The following is a 21,192-nucleotide window of genomic DNA, read 5'->3' as shown; positions in this document are numbered from 1 at the left end:
CAAATTGAGCGGAAAATGTTCCCGCCAAATTTAGGGGGTCGATAGGGTTATGACGTCACAACCAGGTGTGACGTCACGCGACATGACGTCCCACGTGACACTACCGACTGGGCCACGCACATACGCTTGCACGGCTTGGGAATGAGCGCGGATTTCTACGAGAAGGCTTGGCGAACGGCGCCCGATAACGCTATCGCGTTCCACCCCTAAAGGCGAAGCTTAAGCGTCCTCCAAGTTTTTTCGGAGGCTCATCCAATATTTGTATACTAACAAGAAACGACCTATAAGCCGGGAAGGGTATATCTTAACATATTTCTACGATAGTTAGTTCACGTGAACACTTAACCTCCTGGATTGATCTTTGTATTTTCAAATAACACGGTTAATGACTCGGAGGACAACAGATTCCTTCCGATGTTTACGGACTGAGCTGATAAAATGGAGGACGTTAAGGGTCAATATGTAAACATTTAAAGTGTACTTATTTTTACGCATATTATGTGTTTTTTTTAGCTATTTTTGATAAGTTAATGTTATATTCTCATTTTCTTTCCATTCTTTGATGAGTTAATGTTACATTCTTTTTTTTCCCCAGAAACCTTCACACCGAAGCCAATCGGAACCCCATCCAACATGGAGGGTAAGTCATCAGTACCTACTTTTGGCATTCTTTTTTCCTTTCTAGATCCCATCTTTGGTATCGTTTCGACCAATCGGCTCGCTGGCAGTTTTGTTACGTTTGGACCAATCAGCAGTAAGGTGTGCAAATTTAATTGTCTGTTCCCACAGATTCCCGTCACGCCGCAGCTGCCTTGAAGCCGATTTAAGTTTGGGACACTGACAACGTGCGACTTGTAACCTGCACAGTGTTTGGTAAAAAAAAATATTACAGCTTTTATTCCTACAGACATGTAGCTCTAGTTTTGGGTATGGGGGCCGTCAACCGAAATACGGCGGTGCGAGAACACCTTGCAGGTTGGAAGGCGCTTGACACTGGGCGTAAACATGGGCGTAAACATGGGCGTAAACATGAGCGTCCACAGAACTTTTTCCAGGGGTGGGGAGTCACACTTACCCCCCCCCCCCCCCCTTCCCTGGAGTATCGTGGCGGCACCATTTTGAAGGTTCGTTGTTCGATATTGGGAAAACAGCTGCTCTGTTCCCCCAATGTCAGCTGTTTCATCCGCAAGGACAGAGAAAGCTACAGCTCCGTTGGCTTCGGAAACTCCGTGTCTGAAGCAAATAGAGTTTCGGACACTCAGTGTCCGAAGCTAAGCAAAACGAAACCGAATCTAACAGAGCTGCAGCTCTGTTAGATTTGGTTTCGTTTTGGTTTCAACTGGAGCTCGAATTAGAACAACTGCTTTAAGGCACGGTACCCCTTGCCACAATTTGTGGGTTGGTTACCATGGAGCGGTCATTCGAACGTTGGTTTTGGCGTAACATTAATTTGCCGTTTTCTCAATAGCCATTTTGAATTTCCAGACACTAAATAGCATGTTGAGAACAGTAAATTCATGGTATTGAGAAAAGGTGGTTGGTTTGCGTAGTTAGAAAACCGCCAGAGTACTCTTTAAAGGGACCATGAAATGACTTTTCTACTTTTGCCCAGATAACCTTTACATTAAACCTTCAATGTTCACTGAATGCCGAACAGGCATCCGTTTTCTTTCGGTTTATTAGACTTTTAAATGTGTCAACGTAGAATAGAAAATAGAAGATAACAAGGGGGCGGTCCAGCACTAAATATAAGAGGATAAACATGCCTATATTTTCTAGCATCAATGCTAATGGAGCCTTAAAATGAACGCTCTTAGGATGGCTATAGTTTGAAAGTTACGCGTCATTGAGAAGAAACGCTGGGGCCTTTTTGGAAGGCTTTCTGTTTTATGTATGTTTTTCAAACAAATATAAAAAGGAGGGGACAAGAAAATATTCAGTCATATCAGTCGCCTGTCGCCTTTCAAATGACGTACCGAATGTAAGAAAGTGATTGATGCATTCTCAGAAAAAAACATTCGGCACTTTGCATATAAGAATTAAGAAGAGGCAAATGTCAGGAGAATAATAACGTCTCTTTATGGTGACATAAAATCAACGTAGGACTTCCTATATTACAATAACTGACGCGTTCTCGACGCAGCGTCACGACACGCGGCGCGCAGTCGGTCGCCAACCAAATGAACATAAAAAAAGAAAACGCGCCTTCGAACTGTTTATTACTTATTGGGACACTACTTTTTTTGCGGTTACGCCTTTCATGGAAGTCTGCATGCTATCAACAGCTTCAATCAATTTTGCATAACGCGATCTAGAAAAATCAACGCGACCCCTGACGTTTTTCCGAACCACCTTAAGGGTAATTCGAGGTGATAGTGAAAACTTTGAACTTACGCTCTCAGCCGATTTTCTTTAAGTTTTTAGATTAAGAGCTTTAACCTGATCCAGCGGGATGGGGTGGCATACAAAAAGAGACTAAAGTCAGATGCATATAAGGACAAAAGTGGCGGCAGCGCGCACTTATCCCATCCCGTTTTTTTTGTTTTTTTTTTTTGTTCTCGTTTGTTTGCATAAAACTTCTTCGAGTGGGGCTTCCTTTCGTCGCGAAGACCTATAAAATATTCCCAAGCAATTCTTCTTTGCACGACGGTGTCGTGTGGGGTGCATCCGGGCTTCCAGTAAAGTTTCCCTTAGATGCATCGGTGAGCTCGGTCGAACACTACACTTGGAATTTTAAAACTTTCCCTCGCTGAATATTAATGAAACGATTTTGTTTTTAAATTCAAAGTTTACTGCAAGTATTAGAAGGATAATACTTACAAAAAATTTGTTTTCAATATTTTGAACGTAGAACGCGAGCGGGGCGCTGAATTCGAGGAAACTACTGCGACAATAAGATGAAAAGAGGAGGCTCGGCCAGTCTCTCTTTTAGATAAAAAACTTAATTTATATGATGACCCGAGCGTTGCTAAGAGCAATGTTTAACAATATAATGTGCGCTCGGTGAATTTGGTTTTGTCGACGGAGCTTAACATAGACACCTGCAACGGGGTAGTTTTCTTTTTTTTTTTTTTATATAAAATAAAAACAAAGGAAAGGCGTGATCGCTTAGTGTGCCCGAGTGATAGAACTTCTTAAAATAAATAAAATAGAAACGCTTTTTTTTTTTTAGCGACATCGCTCGTGCCTTTAGGATAACATTGAACTACGCGTTGCGAAACATTGAAGTACCTGTAACGAACGACAGAATAAATCTGGAGGCGTAGTTGCTGTTCGCTTAAAATGTTTTTATAAGAATCGATTTCCAAACTTTCGGCGCTTGAGCTAAGGTTTGTCAGTCGTTCATCGCAACACCCCACAAAACGGTCGAATGGTGAAAATAAAAAAAAGGAGGAAATTTTGTTTTTAACAATTGTGCGAAAGTTTTGTTTCTTACGAAATAATAGGATACTCGCAAATTCCCCGAAAATATACTCTAGATTAGATAATATCCAGCAGGTTGGGTGTATTGTCCCCTTAAGAAAAGAATTGTGCAATCGCCCTCATTTATGCATAAAATTATCACAAAATATACAGATTCGCAAATTATGTAGATAATGCCACGCAGATGGAATTGTGTATGAAGTAAAATATATCGTTGTAATTCTAATCTACGAAGTAGCGATTGCTCCCCCAATATCACAAATTTGTTAAAGTGCCAACACTCAATCGGAGTTTTTATTGTGAATAAAAGTTATCGCTACTAAAGCAGACGTTCACCGTGTCACAAATGAAGCTTCGTACATCAATGTAAAGACTGAAGAAAAGAAAATTGAGGCTTTATTAATCTGTTAATGAAGGTAGCATGCAAACCATGGCAGCAACAATTGGAGAGCTATATTGCATCTTGGTTTTTAGGTTATGCTCCGTTAGTCAAGATGTGCTCATCTCGGAGCACTTTCTAACTTCTGACGCTGGCGCAACTCCTTCTAAGATAGAACTGCGAGGGTACTATACAAAAATATTGCCTCTGACCGTAGTTGAAACGGAATAAGAAGAAGAGCACGGCGCCAAATGAGTTACGCCATGTAAATATTCACATCAATATGCGGAGTTTAAGTTCACGATTCCTAAGTGTTCCGTGACAGCTCTAGTTTTACATTCTTTCGAGCCGCGCTGCATTTAGGCACACCGTCGTCATGTCCGCACAATTTCTCGACTGCTCTCTTCACCCATTCCTTCCTGATGGGAAGAAACCTTTTCCTCGCCCAGTGTGCCGAGAACCGATGGGCCTGCAGAGCGGCCTGATAGGAGATAACCAGATGGAAGCCTCTTCGTACAGAGACGAGGAGCACGCAGCGCACTACGGACGCGTCGAGCAGCGCGGCTGGGTTGCAGGAGTGGCCGACAAGCAGCAGTACCTTCAGGTACCCAAGAATTCTAGTTTCTACAATATCCCGAGGTACTAAAGACACTGAAAGTAACGATGAAACATGTGTACACTTAAAAAAAAAAAAAATGTCTGCGCGTCTGCTTACCCGCAGAACACTCAAAGAACCAATCTCTGCGATCTACGAAATAAGCTCTACAAATGATGAGGCGGAACATCAGTTTATACCTAAAAGTGAAGTCTGCGATGTTGCATTAGGCAATGCGAAACGACATGCTGGCATTGAGTAATGCCGCAGTGCAGACTTAATTTCGAGGTCTAAACAGATGTTCCGCCTCATCATTTGCTGAGCTGACTTAGCAGATTGGAGAGATCGGTTCTTCGAGTGTTTTGCGGGTAAGTATTCGTGCAGGCATTTTTAAGAGTGTATAGTCTACACTTCTTAGATAGTAAGGCTGTAACGCTGTATTTTCGTTTTTGTCGTCACCTACTGCGGGCAATCGCGGGCCACAAATTGGGCACCAGTTCTGGGCAGCGTTCGGCTTTGACTCTTATTCTTCTTGATCGAAGTCTGTAGACGAGTTCCAGGCAAAAATTGAGGCAACACTCTCGGCCAATCTGTTTCTCGCGCTGAGTCGTGGCAGGGGATATTGAATATTTAGCGATGCGTGTTTGCTATCTAGAAGGTGTTGGTAAAGACCTTGTTTCACTCTCGGAATGGCCAGAGGCTGCTCAGATAGGCACTGTACGCATGTCATTACAAAATGCCCTTTAGGGTGAAAAAACGCATCCTTAGTCGCTTTACTTTGGGCAAAAACACCGTGCTTCGGAAAACTGAATTTCCCAGCTAGAGATGTTGCCCGGTCAAGAGGAAAACGGGAGAAAAACGAAGCCAGTTTGGAACGACTCCAGGCGACGCATATTGAGAAACCGGATGGTGTAAAGTGAGACATTTGAGTTACATTCTTAGGGTCAGTTATAACCTAAGCCCCCTAGATAACAGTGAGTTTTATGAGTGGAAACCACTTATTTACTTGCCCAAACGCGAACCAAAGTGAAACTTTCATGTCTTTGGAAACAGCTTAAGTAATTTCACATGTTACGGATATCGCAATTTATTATTTTTCCTCGCGCACGCCGCTGATTAGTTTTATACCCTGAAGGTATAAATTGCCTCATAATAACTAGTTAGAGCTTGGGCTTCGCCCTGCGTTGATTTAAAACGTGATCTAGCTGATGTTTATTCTGTTTTGCTCATCCATTTTGTTCTCGTTTAGGTGGACTTCGAAGACAGCCGAAACCTGACCGCCGTTGTGACCCAAGGCCGTCCCGAGATACCGCAGTGGGTGAAGTCCTTCATTGTCCAGACGAGCAACAACGGAAAGAGGTGGAATACCATCAAGGACAAGGAAGGCGGAGAGATGGTACGGATTTCATGAGATTAGTTCCGTTAGATTCCTGCAAGCGTGGTTACACTGCCATGATTATTTAAATAAATATTTAGTTAAGAACTGACCTTTTTTTTTGTCACGGAGAGGTAGAGTATCAAGGATACCATAGCTTTGTGCTCATGACTGGAATGTACTCAGGCCAGAGTCATGCCTTAAACTACGCAAGTAAGAGTTATGCGCCATGACATTTGCTTCACTGCTACTTAAAAAAAATAAAGCTGCGCTATTTTTTTTTAATAATTCGTTTATTAGCTTTAGACAACTTTTTAACAAGCCATACAAAAATAGCCATACCACGAGAAATATCGTTCTTGAAAAGAAAAATCGTAATATTTTTAATAATGCGTGCATGTAAAGGTTTGTGCACATGACTGTTGATGTAATGGACACTTACTACTAGAAATTAATTTTCTTAGATAAATTAATGTCATATTGACCCTGTGCTTGAGACTGCAATGTAACCGAATATATACATTTTTCTAAAATTTTTGGAGTCCTCTGCACAAAGCCTGCCTGATAAAAAAAAAAAGGCTATGGGTAGAACCCCGAACCGAAAACGTCCAAAGGTATATAGGCGCGTCATGTAATATTTAGATTGTAAATGCAACGTCCTCTAAGAAACGTGTCGTTTTACGATTGGAGGCTGTCTGTACACTGCCGTAGTTTTAAAGTGATTCTCTCTAAATTCGTTATTGAAGCTAAGGTATGGAGTGCAATTGGTATAAGGGTTAATCATTTAGAGCCAACATGGTGATACTCTGACAAGCCTGTCGTTCCTCCCGGCAGGTGTTTTCGGGAAACTTCGACAGCTCCACTCCCGTCACTAGCGTGTTCCCGAAAACTGTGAGCGCACGCTACCTTCGTATCGTTCCGCTCACCTGGAAGAACTGGATCGCGCTTCGTCTGGAGGTGCTGGGCTGTGAGCATGGCAAGTACTACCACGGTCTTTGTCGCTCTCTAGACAGCATCTGAACATACTTTGAAAGGGGCCAAAATTACAAATAGTTATCACGCGTAAACATTTTTTTTTCTTTTCGCGGATCACGACTCTGCGTTTGTGCCGCGACGAATCAATAATCGAAGAACCGAGAAAGAGCCCTAGTACTCAAGTTGCCTGCTTTACTATCGCAAGGTGATAAGCTTTGTCCAGAATAGGCAAGTTGGCTGTAACAACGCACATTTCGGCCCGTCTCGTTAGGCTTGACATTTGTGACAAAGGGAAATTTAACAGCACGTATGCATGCATGTTTCCAGTTTGTTCTCTGTTTTATTCACATACATTATTAAACTATAAAGCAGTATAGTCAGGCCGATGATTTTTTTCCCATGCCATACTCAGAATTTTAGGCATAAATGTACAACAACCCGTCCAGGACAAGGAGTCAGGAAGCCTAAGAAAGTATGAGGACTTGCACACGCAATTCACGAGCTAGGCTTTTGAGAACGTTTTTAATAGTTTTGTCGCATTTTATTTCTTCTGCTATTTATACACCGAAATGCTTGTATCAGATAAAAATTGACCTATGCTTGGAGAAGTCTGCTACATCTTAAAATGGGTATTATTTCCATATTTTAATTTATTTTCTTTTACTAAATATTAAAAAAAAATTAAACTTAAGCCCCCCCCCCCCCCCCCCCTTTTCAAAAAAAAAAAAAAAAAAAGCTGGCTTCTCGAATTTTTAAAGGCCAACATTTATTGTTTTTGAGTATCGCTTTGTCGGCCACCGAAACCTGTTTCGTCGCCCGGTATAAAAAAACAAACAAACAAACGATAGTAGTTAATATGGTACATAAAAAAAGCCCGTTCATGCTGCAACGCCCGATAGCTGTGCGAGTTTTCCGAAGCTAGCACTAAAATCTTTGACCCGGTCTATGCTGGAGTAAAACGCTGGTGGGCAAAAAGGTGAATTTGAAACTAAGCTTAATCGACTCACCAAGAGAAAATGTTACTATAATCTTAAGAGCAGAGTCTACCGCGGTCAACCAAGGCCGCTATAGCGCGTCAGGGGAGCTATCTATCCTGCAACTGTCTCGCTTGTTTACCGGGAGTTTCCTAACACACAACGACATACAATCTTGCCCCATAAATATTTTTGTTACAAACCGCGGTGCCTCGCTGGCTTTATTGAAACTGCCTCTCGAGCATGAAACCACGACCTGGATTACTTTTTTTGACCGCAGAAGAAGGGACCACGACGCCCGGCCCCACGACTGCCGCCCCGATCGTGGTGCCCGGCTTCAAGTGCCCCGAACCGAACGGCTTGTTCCCGGACCCGATCAACTGCCGCATGTTCTACCACTGCTCCAACGACGAGCCGCATCACAAATGGTGTCCGGGAGACCTGCACTTCAACCCCAAGCTCCTGGTGTGCGACTGGAAACAGAACGCCGGATGCGGTGAGTTGGGGCTGTCAGTTGATGCCAAGGGACGTCCATAGCCAAGTTTTCATTCGGTATAGTTAAATGTATCACGAATAACGAAGTTGCTGATAAATCGTTCCGGCTAATGAATTTGCTGAACATATTATTGGAGTTTATGACTCTCGTAACCCATTGACAGCTCCTCTCTGCAACTTCCGCGTGACTATGAAATACACGGTTGTCCTCTTTTTTTTTTACTTTAAAGCAACGCAGATGTTTTCTGCTTTTAGTTAACATGCTTTCAATTGAGGATTTGGAAAACATTTAAACAACTTGACATTAATGTAACTAAAACTTATGCAACGCGGTCTGCTACATTTGGTCGCAATTAAACTGTTTTCTTTTGCGAGCGTTTGTAGCTTGGGTACTCGTAAATGTTACTAATTAGCACGGCATTTGAACGAGATAAAAATGAATTACGTCATCAGAAATTCACATAATGAGAAATATAAAATTGAAAATTACAATGGGATATTTATTCGCGTGTAGCTACGCCAATTTTGAAATGTTGGCCATTCCGAATTAAGATACAGAGTTTACAAAATGTATTGCATTCAATGCTAGGCACATTTGGCGAGAACAGGACAGGGACACTTTTTATACATACAGCGTGAAGTGTACATTGAGGAGCATAAGATTTTACCACCTATGTTAGTGCTCCCGATGAGTAAGTACACTTCACCCCATAGGTAGTGTTTATCATTGCCTTTCGGTCGTTAGATAACCAGAGATAAAAAAGAAAAAGAAAAACGCCGATCACTTGTTCGCGCTGTGTCCAACAGTGTACAACACAGATACACACTATGTATTTGTCAAATTTGCTAATAAATGTGCAATAATGTTTTATTAGAAAGAAACGTAATTGAGGAACGAAATTAATGTTAAACTATATATTTATTTATTTAGTCTGCTCAATGCGCCCACAAACAGCTCGAGGCCTTATCAGTGCGCACATATTACAAACAATCAAAGCACAAATACAGACAACTAACAAGCAAGACGTGATTTAGAAAAGATAAAAGGAATTAAATAAAACTACGGAGAATAATGGAGAACAACAGAGCACAGATGGTTGTTAAGCGGCCAACAATGCCTTTCTAAAATTTAAAAGGGGTGAAAACAATTTTTTAAATCCCTCCTATCGCGATTATAAAGGAGCTGAAGGCGTGTCATCGGAGACTAGACACAAACTTTCTGCGGGCAGAAAAGAAATGAAAATCTTACACGATTTTGAGGAACACTGAAAGAAATCGCGCTTAAAAGTAAAGGTGCATCAATTGTAGCGCTCACTATCTTAGTTAGTATCTAGTTATATTTTTTAAATAAATAAAATATGTTTCTCCAAAAGATGACGGCAGTATTTTGTGTGTAATCAGACATAATTATAGTAATTCGTTTATTTTTCCATCTATTAAAAGTAAATACTTCTTTTTATGACAATCGTAATGTTCGTTTTAATACTCTGATTATTGAGGGAAATATTTCTCTAATAGAGCCGGCTTAATTTAGTCATCTGCTTAAATATAGGCTATCATTTTAAAACGTCTCAATCATTTCTGGGAGCTTTTCGGATGGAAGATAACATGAAAGGACACGCCGAACCTAGAAAAAAATTCATAGTACCAAAATGTTGTTGGATGAGAGAAAAGAATATGATATAAAAATGCACTTTCATATAAATGTCTGTTTGGCTTGCGCATTAATATAAATGCAGTTTCTTTCTCAGCACGCGCTGGCTAGCGTTGTTGGATTTTAAAATATTCTAATAGGTAGTAGCTTCTCCTTTTATCAAAAATCAATTGATTGCTTTTCTTTGTTGATTTGCGATTTCGAAGTTTGATAAGCAAAAGCAGCCTTTAAGTCATAAGCTTACCGGGAACGAGCAACTAAGACATCTATCATGTAATATGGGGCGTTTAATGCACCACCGATTATATAATATGCGGGCTGTTTCTTGAACCTTGGACCGAATTGCTCCTGCAAAATGCACGATCGTACACACAGAAAGGCTTATGTTCTATTGGTTTCTGGCCTGTTTAGGTAAAAGAATAACGTTCGCTCTGTTTTTAATTGATTTCGGGTTATTAACTTGTTAATGAGCGAATATAAACTATGGTTTTAATTCAAAACTTTCTGGCTCCACCATCAACACCACGAAGCCAGATCGCCTGAAAAAAACACGAGCATGCACATAATCTCGCGAAATGCCGAATTTGCGCGCCTAAAGGCACGCAAATTGGACGCGATTTTTTTTTTTATTCCAGAAGAAGGATTCATCAGTGAACAACCCAAGACCACACCGGAACCGGGTAAGATAATGTTTTCTTTAATTCTCCCACTACTGGAAACCTTTGACGATTACAATAGCAGTAGAGGGTGTGAACATCCTCCGGCTGTGGTTGTAGACGATACAGGGTCAAGCTATTAGAAACTTCACACTACGGGAACTATACAAACAAACACAGACAACGCTGCCACGCTGTCTGTGCTCGTTGAAAAATATGCCGGTGTTGTACGACGAGGAGAAATAACGCAAATAGTATAAACTAATAAGCACCTTTTTCTTACTTTACCTTAAGACTGATGAACCGCCAATTTCGGATATGCTCAGAGGGTACGTAGGGCCGAATGTTTTCATCGGCAACCCGAATACTACGACAGCGAAACAAAATAATATTCAACATTTAATTCGTTGTTCATGTTATCCTTGGGGTTTATCCTCCTACGCGGCAGGATGGTTAACAACGCTGGTTCATTGATATTGTGTGGAGTGGTGTACCAGTCTTAGAGTATGTCACGAGATGGCGACCAACCATGAATTGTTGGAATTTGTCATTAAAAATAGTTATTCATGTCATATTTTTATCTACCTTGCTTTGTTTATCTCTGTGAATACGTTGGACATTGGAGATATGCCTATCACGTGGCGTGAAAGCGACTGCTGTTTTTGGATTATAATTTTCCCGTAAAAGGAAGTTGTAGAGAACAAATAAAACAGAAAAAAAAATTGTCGAGACGTCTACTACAGGGCCTCAAATATGATTCCGCAAAAATAATTTGTCCGATAACAGAGGGGGAAAAAATATCTGGAGGCGCCTACTAGATGGCATTGTGCATGATCCCTCAATAGAGATTACAGACCCGGAACTATTATCTAAATTGTGAAAATAGTAGTACGGTCCTCTGGGTCGCGAAACTCGTCCAACACATAGTTGGGGCCGAAGTTCGCAGCACGTGCTGATTGGACTTTCGCTTCGCGACGATGGCGGCACGCGGGACGAGATGTCACTCATCCAAACTCTCTCGACGCTCAAATATCAGGTATTGGTGTCAGCTAGAACATAAACACGAAAACTGAAAAACACAAACACACCGCTGTCCCTTTCAGTTTTCGTGTTTATGTCCTATAGCTGACACTTATACCTAACATGTAACAACTAGTTCAACTTGAGACTGTTGCTCAAATTCAATTTGAGCTCCAGCGCTCCGATGAAGCTCGTTACGACATCGTGTTTCACCATATCGCTGAGTCAGCGATATTGTGAAACACAAAGTGGCAACGAGCTTCATCGGAGCGCGCGAGAGCAACACCGTGGTACAGTGAATTAGAAGCAGAAGTAGTGAAAATGAAGCGGCGCTGCCCCGTCGGTCGTGTGAAGCCAAAGCTGTTGAAAACCGCGCGTGGCGGTGGTGTCGAGTTCCCGATAAGCTCGTTCTGTGCCCTGCTGTCCTCTGTAACAGCTAGAAAAAAAAAAGGGGGGGAACAACAACAACAACAGGAAGCGGTTGGCACAGGTTCGCGGCTCGTGGTTGTCGTATGCGAGCAAGGCTAGGCAGTTCTCGGGAAATAAGCGCTAGCGCCGCCTGGAAAATTGAACACGATGTGTTTCACGCGGAGGCCGCTGCTTTTTCCACTACTCAGTGTTCTATACTTCGTTTCAGCTTCTGTCCAGACGCAGCCGATGCTACAAGCGCGAGCATGTGGCCCAGAACAGTGCTTGCACTGCACGAGCGCGCGTGCTTGGCAGGGATGCTGAAAGCCCGGAGCTCGCGCTTGTAGCTTTGGCTGCGTCTGGACTGAAGCTGAAACGAAGTATAGTTCACTGTAATCTGGGGCCAGCCGATTGAACGGCTGCACTGATGACGTCGCGCCCGCGTGTCCCTACATCCCTGCGCGGTATTGCAGATTGGAAACAATTTGAAGCTCACGAGAAGAAAGAAGAAGATGGGAGTCACGAGAGGAACGAGGCGAACGACAGACAAGCCGACCGAGACATTTCTGTGTAATGATGTACATTCGATTAATTTATTAGTGTAAATACAGTTTGTGTTTTGTTTTTACGTTAATTGCCCGATTTAAATACGACACCCACACGACTTCTTCGATTCTGAGACATTGTGGTGCCGAGACCCGGGATCGAGAACGATTGGGGTGAGCGGATTTGCCACCTTTGTGGAACACCTGCCTAGAACGCTGTTTCCGAGAGCTGTGTGGGAGATCGTCAAACATGGAACGTCTCAAGGCAAAACGTGTAATGAAGCGGTCGCAAAACATGACAGTTATCCACGAGGCGACAGCGGGGATGGAGACAGCGGCCCTGGCATCGCTGACTGCCTGGCTAGAGGGGCTGAATGCCAATAACAGGGCACTCCAAGAGTTGAACGTAGAGATAGAAGATCATGTATCGGAACAAGACCTCGTCGCAGAATACTCTACCGTCACGGAGTACGTCGACGAGGCCATCCGAATGATGGCACTATTGGACTGCAAGGCAGACTCACTGAGACGTAAAGAATAACAGGCACAGGCCACCCAGATGACCAAATCCGCGACAACATCTGCCACTGCCACTAGAGACCTGGGAAGAGCTCGCACTAACATGACTAGCGGCGTGAAACTTCCCAAGTCACGACTTCAAACTCAACGGTGAGGTCAGCGCGTGGCAGAGCTTCTGGGAGCAGTTCGGTCGTGCTATCCACGAAAACGATAGCATTCCACGATCGGACAAGTTTCAGTACTTCCGCAACCATGTCACCGAACCAGCGGCGGCGGCCATCGCTGGGCTCCAGGCAACTGAGGCTTGCTACGACGATGCCATTGAAATCCTGACACTGCACTTCGGTGAAAAACAAAGGATTGAGCAAAATCACCTGGCGAAGCTCCGAGCACTGCCTCCTGGTGCCTTCGCGAAGGACACAAAAGACCTCCGAAAAATGTACGATCACGTTCAGACGAACATTCGCTTTCTGAAGGGGCTCGGCGTGGGATCGGCAACGTACTGCACGATGATGTCCGATATCCTCCTCAAGGCCTTGCCGAACGAAGTCGTCGTAAATTATCACCGGCAGCAGGCAAGCAGCACTGCCTACAGGTCGTCGGGAGAAACTCCAAACAGTCCGACTTCACTGACTTCACCAGCGGTGCCGGACACCGGATACCCTGTCGACGGACCACTTTCCACACGGAAAGCTTCAAGGCCACCCTCTTTCGCCGACGCCGAAGATGAGCTCGCCGATATTCTAAGCTTCCTTCGGATTGGGGTTGAGAGTAGAGAGAGAGCCGGAGTAGTAGAAGAACGGCAAGAGACGCAGAAGAAAAGGCTTGAAAGATCCAGAATGACAGCAGCATCTGTGCTACACACAAATATCACAAGCCCCTGCTTCTTTTGCCGTTCCACAAAGCACGCAACAGAAGTATGTACTGGCGACCTCACGTTAGAGGTGAAGAAGAAAAGGAGGCTGGTGGAAGAAAACTGCTGCTTCAGATGCACAATCGGAGGGCACCGGGCGAGGGAGTGTCGGCGGAAGGTGACATGCGCGTCGTGCTCCGGTCAACATGCAACATCTATGTGCGACCCGAACTGGAAACCTAACCTGAAGAAATCGGATAGAGATGCTCCTTCGACAAGCGTCCAGAACGCAATCTCCGACAGTGCTGACGGCCCATTGGATTCCGAAGAGCTTCTTCAAACGTTCCGGACCTGGGCTGAGGAAGGCAACCAAAGACTGTACGTGCGAGCCATTATCGATGGAGGTAGCCAACGGACATTCATTCGTAAGGACCTTTCTCGCAAACTCGGCCTCAAGGTTCTGGGAGAGGTTAGCCTCCGGCAAAATACGTTCGGTCACTCACGTCACGGCTGCAACATCGGCGACTAGTAGAAGTACGGTTCCACAGCCAATACGGCCAAGAAGAGTGCGTCATCGAAGCCGTCGAGGTACCCTTCATCTGTAAGGACGTTGTGCAGCTACCCGTCGACTACAAATTTGGTCGCCGTCTGATGAAAAACGGCTGTCGTATTGCAGACATGCTTCTCTCCCCTCTGGCCATTGCTGAAGACGGCATTTCCCTTCTGGTCGGTTCAGACCAGCTGTGGCGAGTGAACGGTGACAAAGTGCTGCATTGCAAGGAAAAACAGAAGCTGGTAGCCATAAGCACAATTTTTTGGCTGGACCTTTCAAGGCCCAGTGTCAAACCACAGCTCTCTCAAAGGCAGCGCCAGCAGCACGGTATGCGTGCTAAGAACGGAATGTTTCACGAACGAGGACATCAAAGATATCCTGAAACGTTTTTGGGAGCTGGAAAGAATCGTCATTTCTGACCAGCCCTCCAACAAGATGGAAGAACAGAACGAACTGCTAAACGAGTTCAACTGAACAATACGGAAGGTGAACAGGCGATACGAAGTGGGTCTACCGTTCACGGTCGCCGCGGGAGAACTGAAGGATAACCACACGCTGGGGCATTGAAAGGTCTTGACAGTTTGAAGAACAGATTGTCACGCGACGAGTCCTTCACAAAAGATTACGACAACGTCATATGCAGCTACATCCCCTCAGAACACGCAGAAAAGGTTTCAGCGAGCCCATTTTGCGGCGTGTCGACAAACCCACGGATTTATTATATGCCCCAATCAGCCCGTAATTTGGAATGAATCCAAGACTACCAGGCTGAGAGTCGTCTTCGACGCTTCTTCTCATCTCCCAAGAGTTGCCTCACTCGACGAACACCTGAAAAAGGGGCCAAATATGAACGCTGATCTGGTCGGAATCTTGGTGTGCTTCCGTCTACACCCAATCGCTCTAACAGCGGACATAGAAAAGGTGTTTCTGCAGGTCAGCGTTAGATCTGGAGATTGATACTTCAAAGAGATTCGTCGTCAGCAAGCTCAGAGCCAACCGTTGAAGAGTGGAGGATGACGAGAGTGCCCTTTGGGACATCTGCCATCCCCTTTTTACTAACCGCCACTCTTACTCATCACCTGAGCAACGTCAATGGAGAATTGAGATCGACTGCGTAACTGCTTCAACGGGGATTCTACGTCGACGATCTCCGGATCGGAGCCCCCACTATCGAAGAAGCAGCGCAAATACAAGAACAACTGAGCCAACCAGATTTTAGAAGATGCATGAATGAGACTCCGAAAGTGGTCTACAAACGCGACAGAACTGGAAAGATCGTTTGATAAAGCTGCATCAATGTCCGCACTCTCTGAGCCAAAAGCTGTACTTGGACTACTTTGGCGACGTGACGCTGACACGCTGGCCATTCCAGTGGAGAGGATCCTGAACTTCGTCGCGTGCAGCCGGACGGCGAAGAGCCATGTGCTCCGTGCATCAGCTATTGTTTTCGACTCATTGGGACTCCTTGCTCCGTTCGTCATACAAATCAAGATTTTGTTTCAGCGGATCTGGGAACGAGGAATTGGTTGGGACGACGATTTAAAGGACGGCCTTCTGGTGCAATGGCGGCGCTGGTACGCAGAACTTCCAAAATTAGAAGAGGTGGTGATTCCTCACTGCATCATCGAGACGCAAAGAGAAGTCATATGCTCTCTGCAACTACACGTCTTCTGCGATACAAGTCCGGTGGCTTATGGCACTTGTGCCTACCTCAGAGCTGAAGGAGAAGATGGGAAGGTAGAGGTGAACTTGATATTTTCGAAATCACGTGTGGCGCCCATAAAGCGAATAACACTCCCTTGATTAGAACTAATGGCTGCAATGATTCGAAGTTGAATGGGCTAGTATCTTGGAGATATCGTGAACATTGTAGAGACATTCTACTAGACAGATAGCGCTATCACACTTCACTGGATCCGCGGGTCAGCAACTCAGTGGAAGCCATTTGTGGCTAATCGAGTGGCAAAGCTCCAATCTGGATGGTCACTTTCTACATGGAAGCATTGCCCCGGACAAGAAAATCCGGCAGATTTGATGACACGGGGAATATCTGCGGAAACTCTAAAAGGTATGCAACTGCGGTAGAAGGGTCCAAAGGGGCTTGGTAAAACCGAAGACGTATGGCCGAACCTCGCCATGTGCGATGACGTTCCAGTAGCAGTTATTGCAGAGGAGGGAAAGCTGGAACATCACGTATTGCAGACTGCAACGGAGGGGATTGCACCTCTATTGGAACTTGAACGGTACGGGGCGCTGGAATGGATCCTCAGGATTACTGCATGGATTATGCGGTTTGTAAAAAACTGTCGAACGCGGCGAAACCGACGTGAGGGCCCGCTAGCGTCCGAAGAACTTGAACGAGCCGAGGCTTGGTGGATTTCACGAAAGCAACAGGAAGCTTTTACTCAAGAGTTGAACAATCTAATGGCAGATAAGAATCTGGAAAGGCGATCCAGCATAGTCTCGCTCTCCCCCTTCATTGACCCCAATCGATTGTGGCGGGTGGGGGACGACTGCAACAGTCAAACGAAACAATCGAGGTCAAGTACCCGCTTTTGCTACCTCTCGATCACCGCTTCACTGAGTTTTTGGTAAGAGACTGCCATCGTTGAACACTGCACGGCGGACTTCAGGACACCTTAACCCAAGTCCGAGAGTGGTTCTGGATACCGCGAGCAAGACAGCTGGCCAAGAAGGTCATCAACAAATGTAATGGTTGTCGATTGGCCGGACTCAAGCCGGCTAACGCTCCGACCGCACCTTTGCCGCAGGATCGGATTACCCAAACGAATTCTTTTGAGGCGGTCGGGATCGACTTTGCGGGCCCACTGATGGTAGAAACTGCAGCATCAGATGAAGTGTCGTATGTTGGGCGTTTCACATGTGCGGTGACGAGAGTCATACGCCTAGAGCTTTTCTCCAACCTATTGACAGAAGCGTTCATAATGGCCTTCCAGCGCTTTACTGCTCGACGTGGCTTACCCAGCGTCGTTTACCCTTACCTTTAAGAGGGCAGCAAAGGACTTCTGCAGCGTATGGGACGTGCTCCCAAACCGACGCTTCTAGGACCACTGCTCACTCCATCGGATAAAGTGGAAGTTTATCGCCGAGAGAGCAGCCTGGTTGGGCAGGCTCTGGGAAAGGATGGTCCAGGCAGTAAAGCATAGTCTACGGAATCTGCTAGGAAGGAATAAGTTTACATAAAATTGAAAGAATAAAACACAGAGGACAACCACTTTCTTTCACAAAGAAAGTGGTTGTCCTGTGCTTGTCCTCTGTGTTTTATTCTTTCAATTTTATGGATTCATGTTCAACCCGCTCGCCTTCACCAGTCCAGAATAAGTTTAGTTTCGAAGAACTGACAACCATGTTACACGAGGCGGAAGCCGTCGTGAATTCTCGACCTTTGGCCCCTGTTCACGACGCTCCACACGAGCAGGATGCTTTGACACCTGCACACTTCTTGTTTGGCAGGCGTCTGACGGCTTTCCCATTAGTCAACGTAGAAGCTATACCAGGTTCTGCGAGAGGGGACATCACGAGACGTTGGCTACACAGGTAGCAACTGCTGAACCAATTCTGGCGGAGATGGCGGAAGGAATACCTCCTTCAGCTCCGCTCCGCGCACCTATCGCCCGAGACGCGAACAAACGACCTACAGAACGGAAACCTCGTCCTTGTTCACGAACACAAGACCCCACGGCTCACGTGGAAAACGGAGAGGATCGAAACAGTTCAGCTGGGCAGAGACAACCACGTGCGTTCCTGTCTCGTAAGCCAACCAAGCGGGGTAACGCTTCAGCGCCCCGTGCAGCTCCTTTACCCCCTGGAACTGGCAAGTGAATGAGCCAAGGCCATTCTCATGGGAAACAAAAAGGGGGGGAGGGAGGATGTTGCAGATTGGAAAGAACTTGAAGTTCACGAGAAAACGAGAAGAAAGAAGAAGATGGGAGTCACGAGCGGCACGAGGCGAACGACAGAAAAGCCGATCGAGACACTTCTGTGTAATGATGTAGATTAGATAGATTTATTAGTGTAAATACACTTTGTGTTTTATTTTTTCGTTAATTGCCTGATTTAAATACGACGCCCACACGACCTCTTTGATTCTGAGACACGCCGAGTTAGTGTCAAGCCTGTTTTGATTGTCCCTTGGCGGGCTGTGAATACTATGAACTTTCTCGTCACGAGATCGTCGTTTGTGGAAGTTATCGGTGGCGACAAAGTGCCGTTTCACAACTTTAGGAAGTGGTTATTCAGAATCAAATCGAAGATTAAACTCTTTGATATTGTGGAACCGTGCGCGCTGAGCGCGGCTTTAGAGCTCATCTTCCGCCATTGTCAACAACGCCACCGGGCTCAGCGAGAGCCGGTCTGGCTGGTGACGTCGGTAGTGTTTGAGAAATGAGGGGGTGACGAGGAATGGCGGGACGAAAGAAGGGGCAAGGGAAATAAAAAAGGGTACGACCAACACACACACACAAAGAAATAAGGGTCAGAAGTGCCATAGAAAACGTTTCAAAAAGAGACAGAGGTAGAAAAAGGGGGGGGGGGGGGGGGAGACTTCACTTCCATTGAATTTTTTATTATAGCTTTTTAAAACATCTGGGAACTATATAAGAAGCTATGGTCAGGAGATGAGGCGATCGCCTTTCCTCCTTACCCCTTTACGCTCATTGTCTCTTTTTCGATGCCACTGAAGGAGGGAGGGGGGTGAATCGGCCTTTTCTCTGTACCATGTTTCGACGCCCCTGCTTAGAGGCGTCGCAACTGAGCGGCGACGAGGAGCAGCGCGGCGTACAATTTTCGAAAGAATGGTTCCAGAGTTTCTAGGATAGACCGACGTCACTAAGCATTCGACGCACGCGTGACGCCGCCATAACTTTAGTTCACAGGAGGCAGAGGGCAGTACACAAGACGGCTCGTGCTGTGTCGTGCTCCGCACGCCAAGAGCTCCAGCGGGGTTGTCGCGCGTGCAAAAAGACTAAAGTTTCCTCGATGCACTCCGGCATCGGTGGCGTAGTCAAACTGGCTGGTGAGATCGGTCTACAGCACCGTGGTCTACAGGAGCGGCCATAATAGACTTCCAAGCAAGAGGCTCGTGCCCGCGTTCGTAGTGTGCAGGGGCGTTCAGTGACGTCCTTTTATAGCTCTGACCCTTGACGTTAGGGTCAGGATGATCAGTTGTGAATGACAAGTTCGATAATGCGTGTTCGAATCGACGGTGGCACGTTTGATTGTGTACGATGGAAGCTTGGAGTCATCGAGTTCTTAGAGCATCACCGTCCGTATTGACAACCCGATATACTCGTACTCCCATTGATGACACCAGAATTCGTTCCAATTAGGTTAATATTGGAAAACCGACCACACCGACGATATTGGTAGCCAACATTGACAATAGCCTTTATGAAGAAAAACACAGTAAATAGACCATTTGCTATATTATCAAGCATCAAGGAGAATGCAGGGATTGGTGTTCCACGCCTCAGCACGCGCACGCCTTCCCTGTATAAAGGATTCGAAGTAAATAACCAAACTAAAGCGTTGAGGAACGTGCGTGCAAGATGCCACTTGTTTTCGGTATTTGCTCTAGAAAAGTTACTACGGCCGAGGCCAGCACGTGCGGCGCGTGGAACACCAATCCCGGCGTTCTCCTTGATGCTTGGGTAATATAGCGATAGGTCTATAGGGAGTATTCACTGGACGCCATATTTGTGGGTGCTGTCTAAAGCGCATGCTCAGAACGAGCTCACATCAATAGGCTGCTAAGAACGGCACTCTTGATGGTGCGGAATGTATGTTGCAAAAGAACTGTGGAAGCTCGCCATCAGCACGCGCTCAGCATTCGCGCACACAGCTATGGCCGCCATTGAATACTCCCTATTGGTTTGATCCCGTCGATGCGGGGACAACCAAAGTTTTTAGATCTATCAGTTGACAAGCTCCACGGAAAAGTGGCGTTTCCAGACGGTTCCTCTTTGTGCCGGGACGCGAGCAGATAAGGGCGGATAGCATTGCTAGCGCCGACAGAGTCAACGCCTCTACGGGCAACGGTGAAGGACATCTTTTCAACGTCGCTTTTTGTTTTGCGTCAAGTGTGGCGCAAAACTCATGTTTACTATAAAAACCGCAATGAAATATCTTTCCACATCAGTTAATGTGCATCCGACATTCGTCCGGTTTCGCCGCGTCTGTCCATAGGCCGGGCTGATAGTGAAGCAGGCACGACCGAGCGGACGCGCTGCAAAAAGGCGACAGCCGTTTTCCGAAGCTTTTCAACTGACCGAGATCTACGATCGTTGGGGACAACTACCCGGAGGCGAAATCCGCACAAAGGCAGACAACGCTACTCGGCTGGTTCTGACCTAGCCACGTCAGGCGAAACTTGGATCATATCTAAAAGACAGAGAGGAAAAAAAAAAAGAAAAAAAAGAGCGGCAGGGACAATATTTTAATGAATTCCGCTTTATCGGCCGAAATGAAAAACGATATCAGACAGTCATCTTCGGTGGTGTTGATTTTAGAACACAATTAGCCCAAGCCCCCGCCGTGCTTCTTAGAGACCATCAAACATGTTGGTCGCAGCTGATAATTTTTGACGTGACGTCACACGTATGAACAACAGTCGTCTCCACCCGCTCACTCGTGCGAGCGTTGTTCGGCGCCTAGAGATAGGAATTTTTCCCCACTGCAACTAAAACACGCCCCGAAGATAAATGGCTTGCGGGTTTGTAAGGCCCTCCTCAGACAGGGAAATTTCTCCCA

At 45.6% G+C, this 21,192-nt stretch overlaps 1 protein-coding gene across 1 annotated transcript in view; it reads left to right on the top strand.

Annotated features, from left to right (window-relative positions):
- LOC8025528 (hemocytin) overlaps window positions 1–21,192 on the top strand; it is a 100,192-nt gene that overhangs the window by 22,997 nt on the left and 56,003 nt on the right. Inside the window, exons 11-16 of the mRNA XM_042287086.1 lie at window positions 596–640; window positions 4,252–4,406; window positions 5,647–5,793; window positions 6,607–6,748; window positions 8,002–8,217; window positions 10,506–10,550. Of these exons, the coding sequence (XP_042143020.1) occupies window positions 596–640; window positions 4,252–4,406; window positions 5,647–5,793; window positions 6,607–6,748; window positions 8,002–8,217; window positions 10,506–10,550 (750 nt within the window). The remainder of the gene's footprint in view (window positions 1–595; window positions 641–4,251; window positions 4,407–5,646; window positions 5,794–6,606; window positions 6,749–8,001; window positions 8,218–10,505; window positions 10,551–21,192) is intronic.

The sequence above is a fragment of the Ixodes scapularis genome, unplaced genomic scaffold (genome assembly GCF_016920785.2).
Source record: "Ixodes scapularis isolate PalLabHiFi unplaced genomic scaffold, ASM1692078v2 PGA_scaffold8__174_contigs__length_109621045, whole genome shotgun sequence".
NCBI classification, from domain to species: domain Eukaryota; kingdom Metazoa; phylum Arthropoda; class Arachnida; order Ixodida; family Ixodidae; genus Ixodes; species Ixodes scapularis.
Note: the sequence above shows the minus strand (reverse complement) of the source record. Positions and strands in the feature narration are given on the sequence as shown.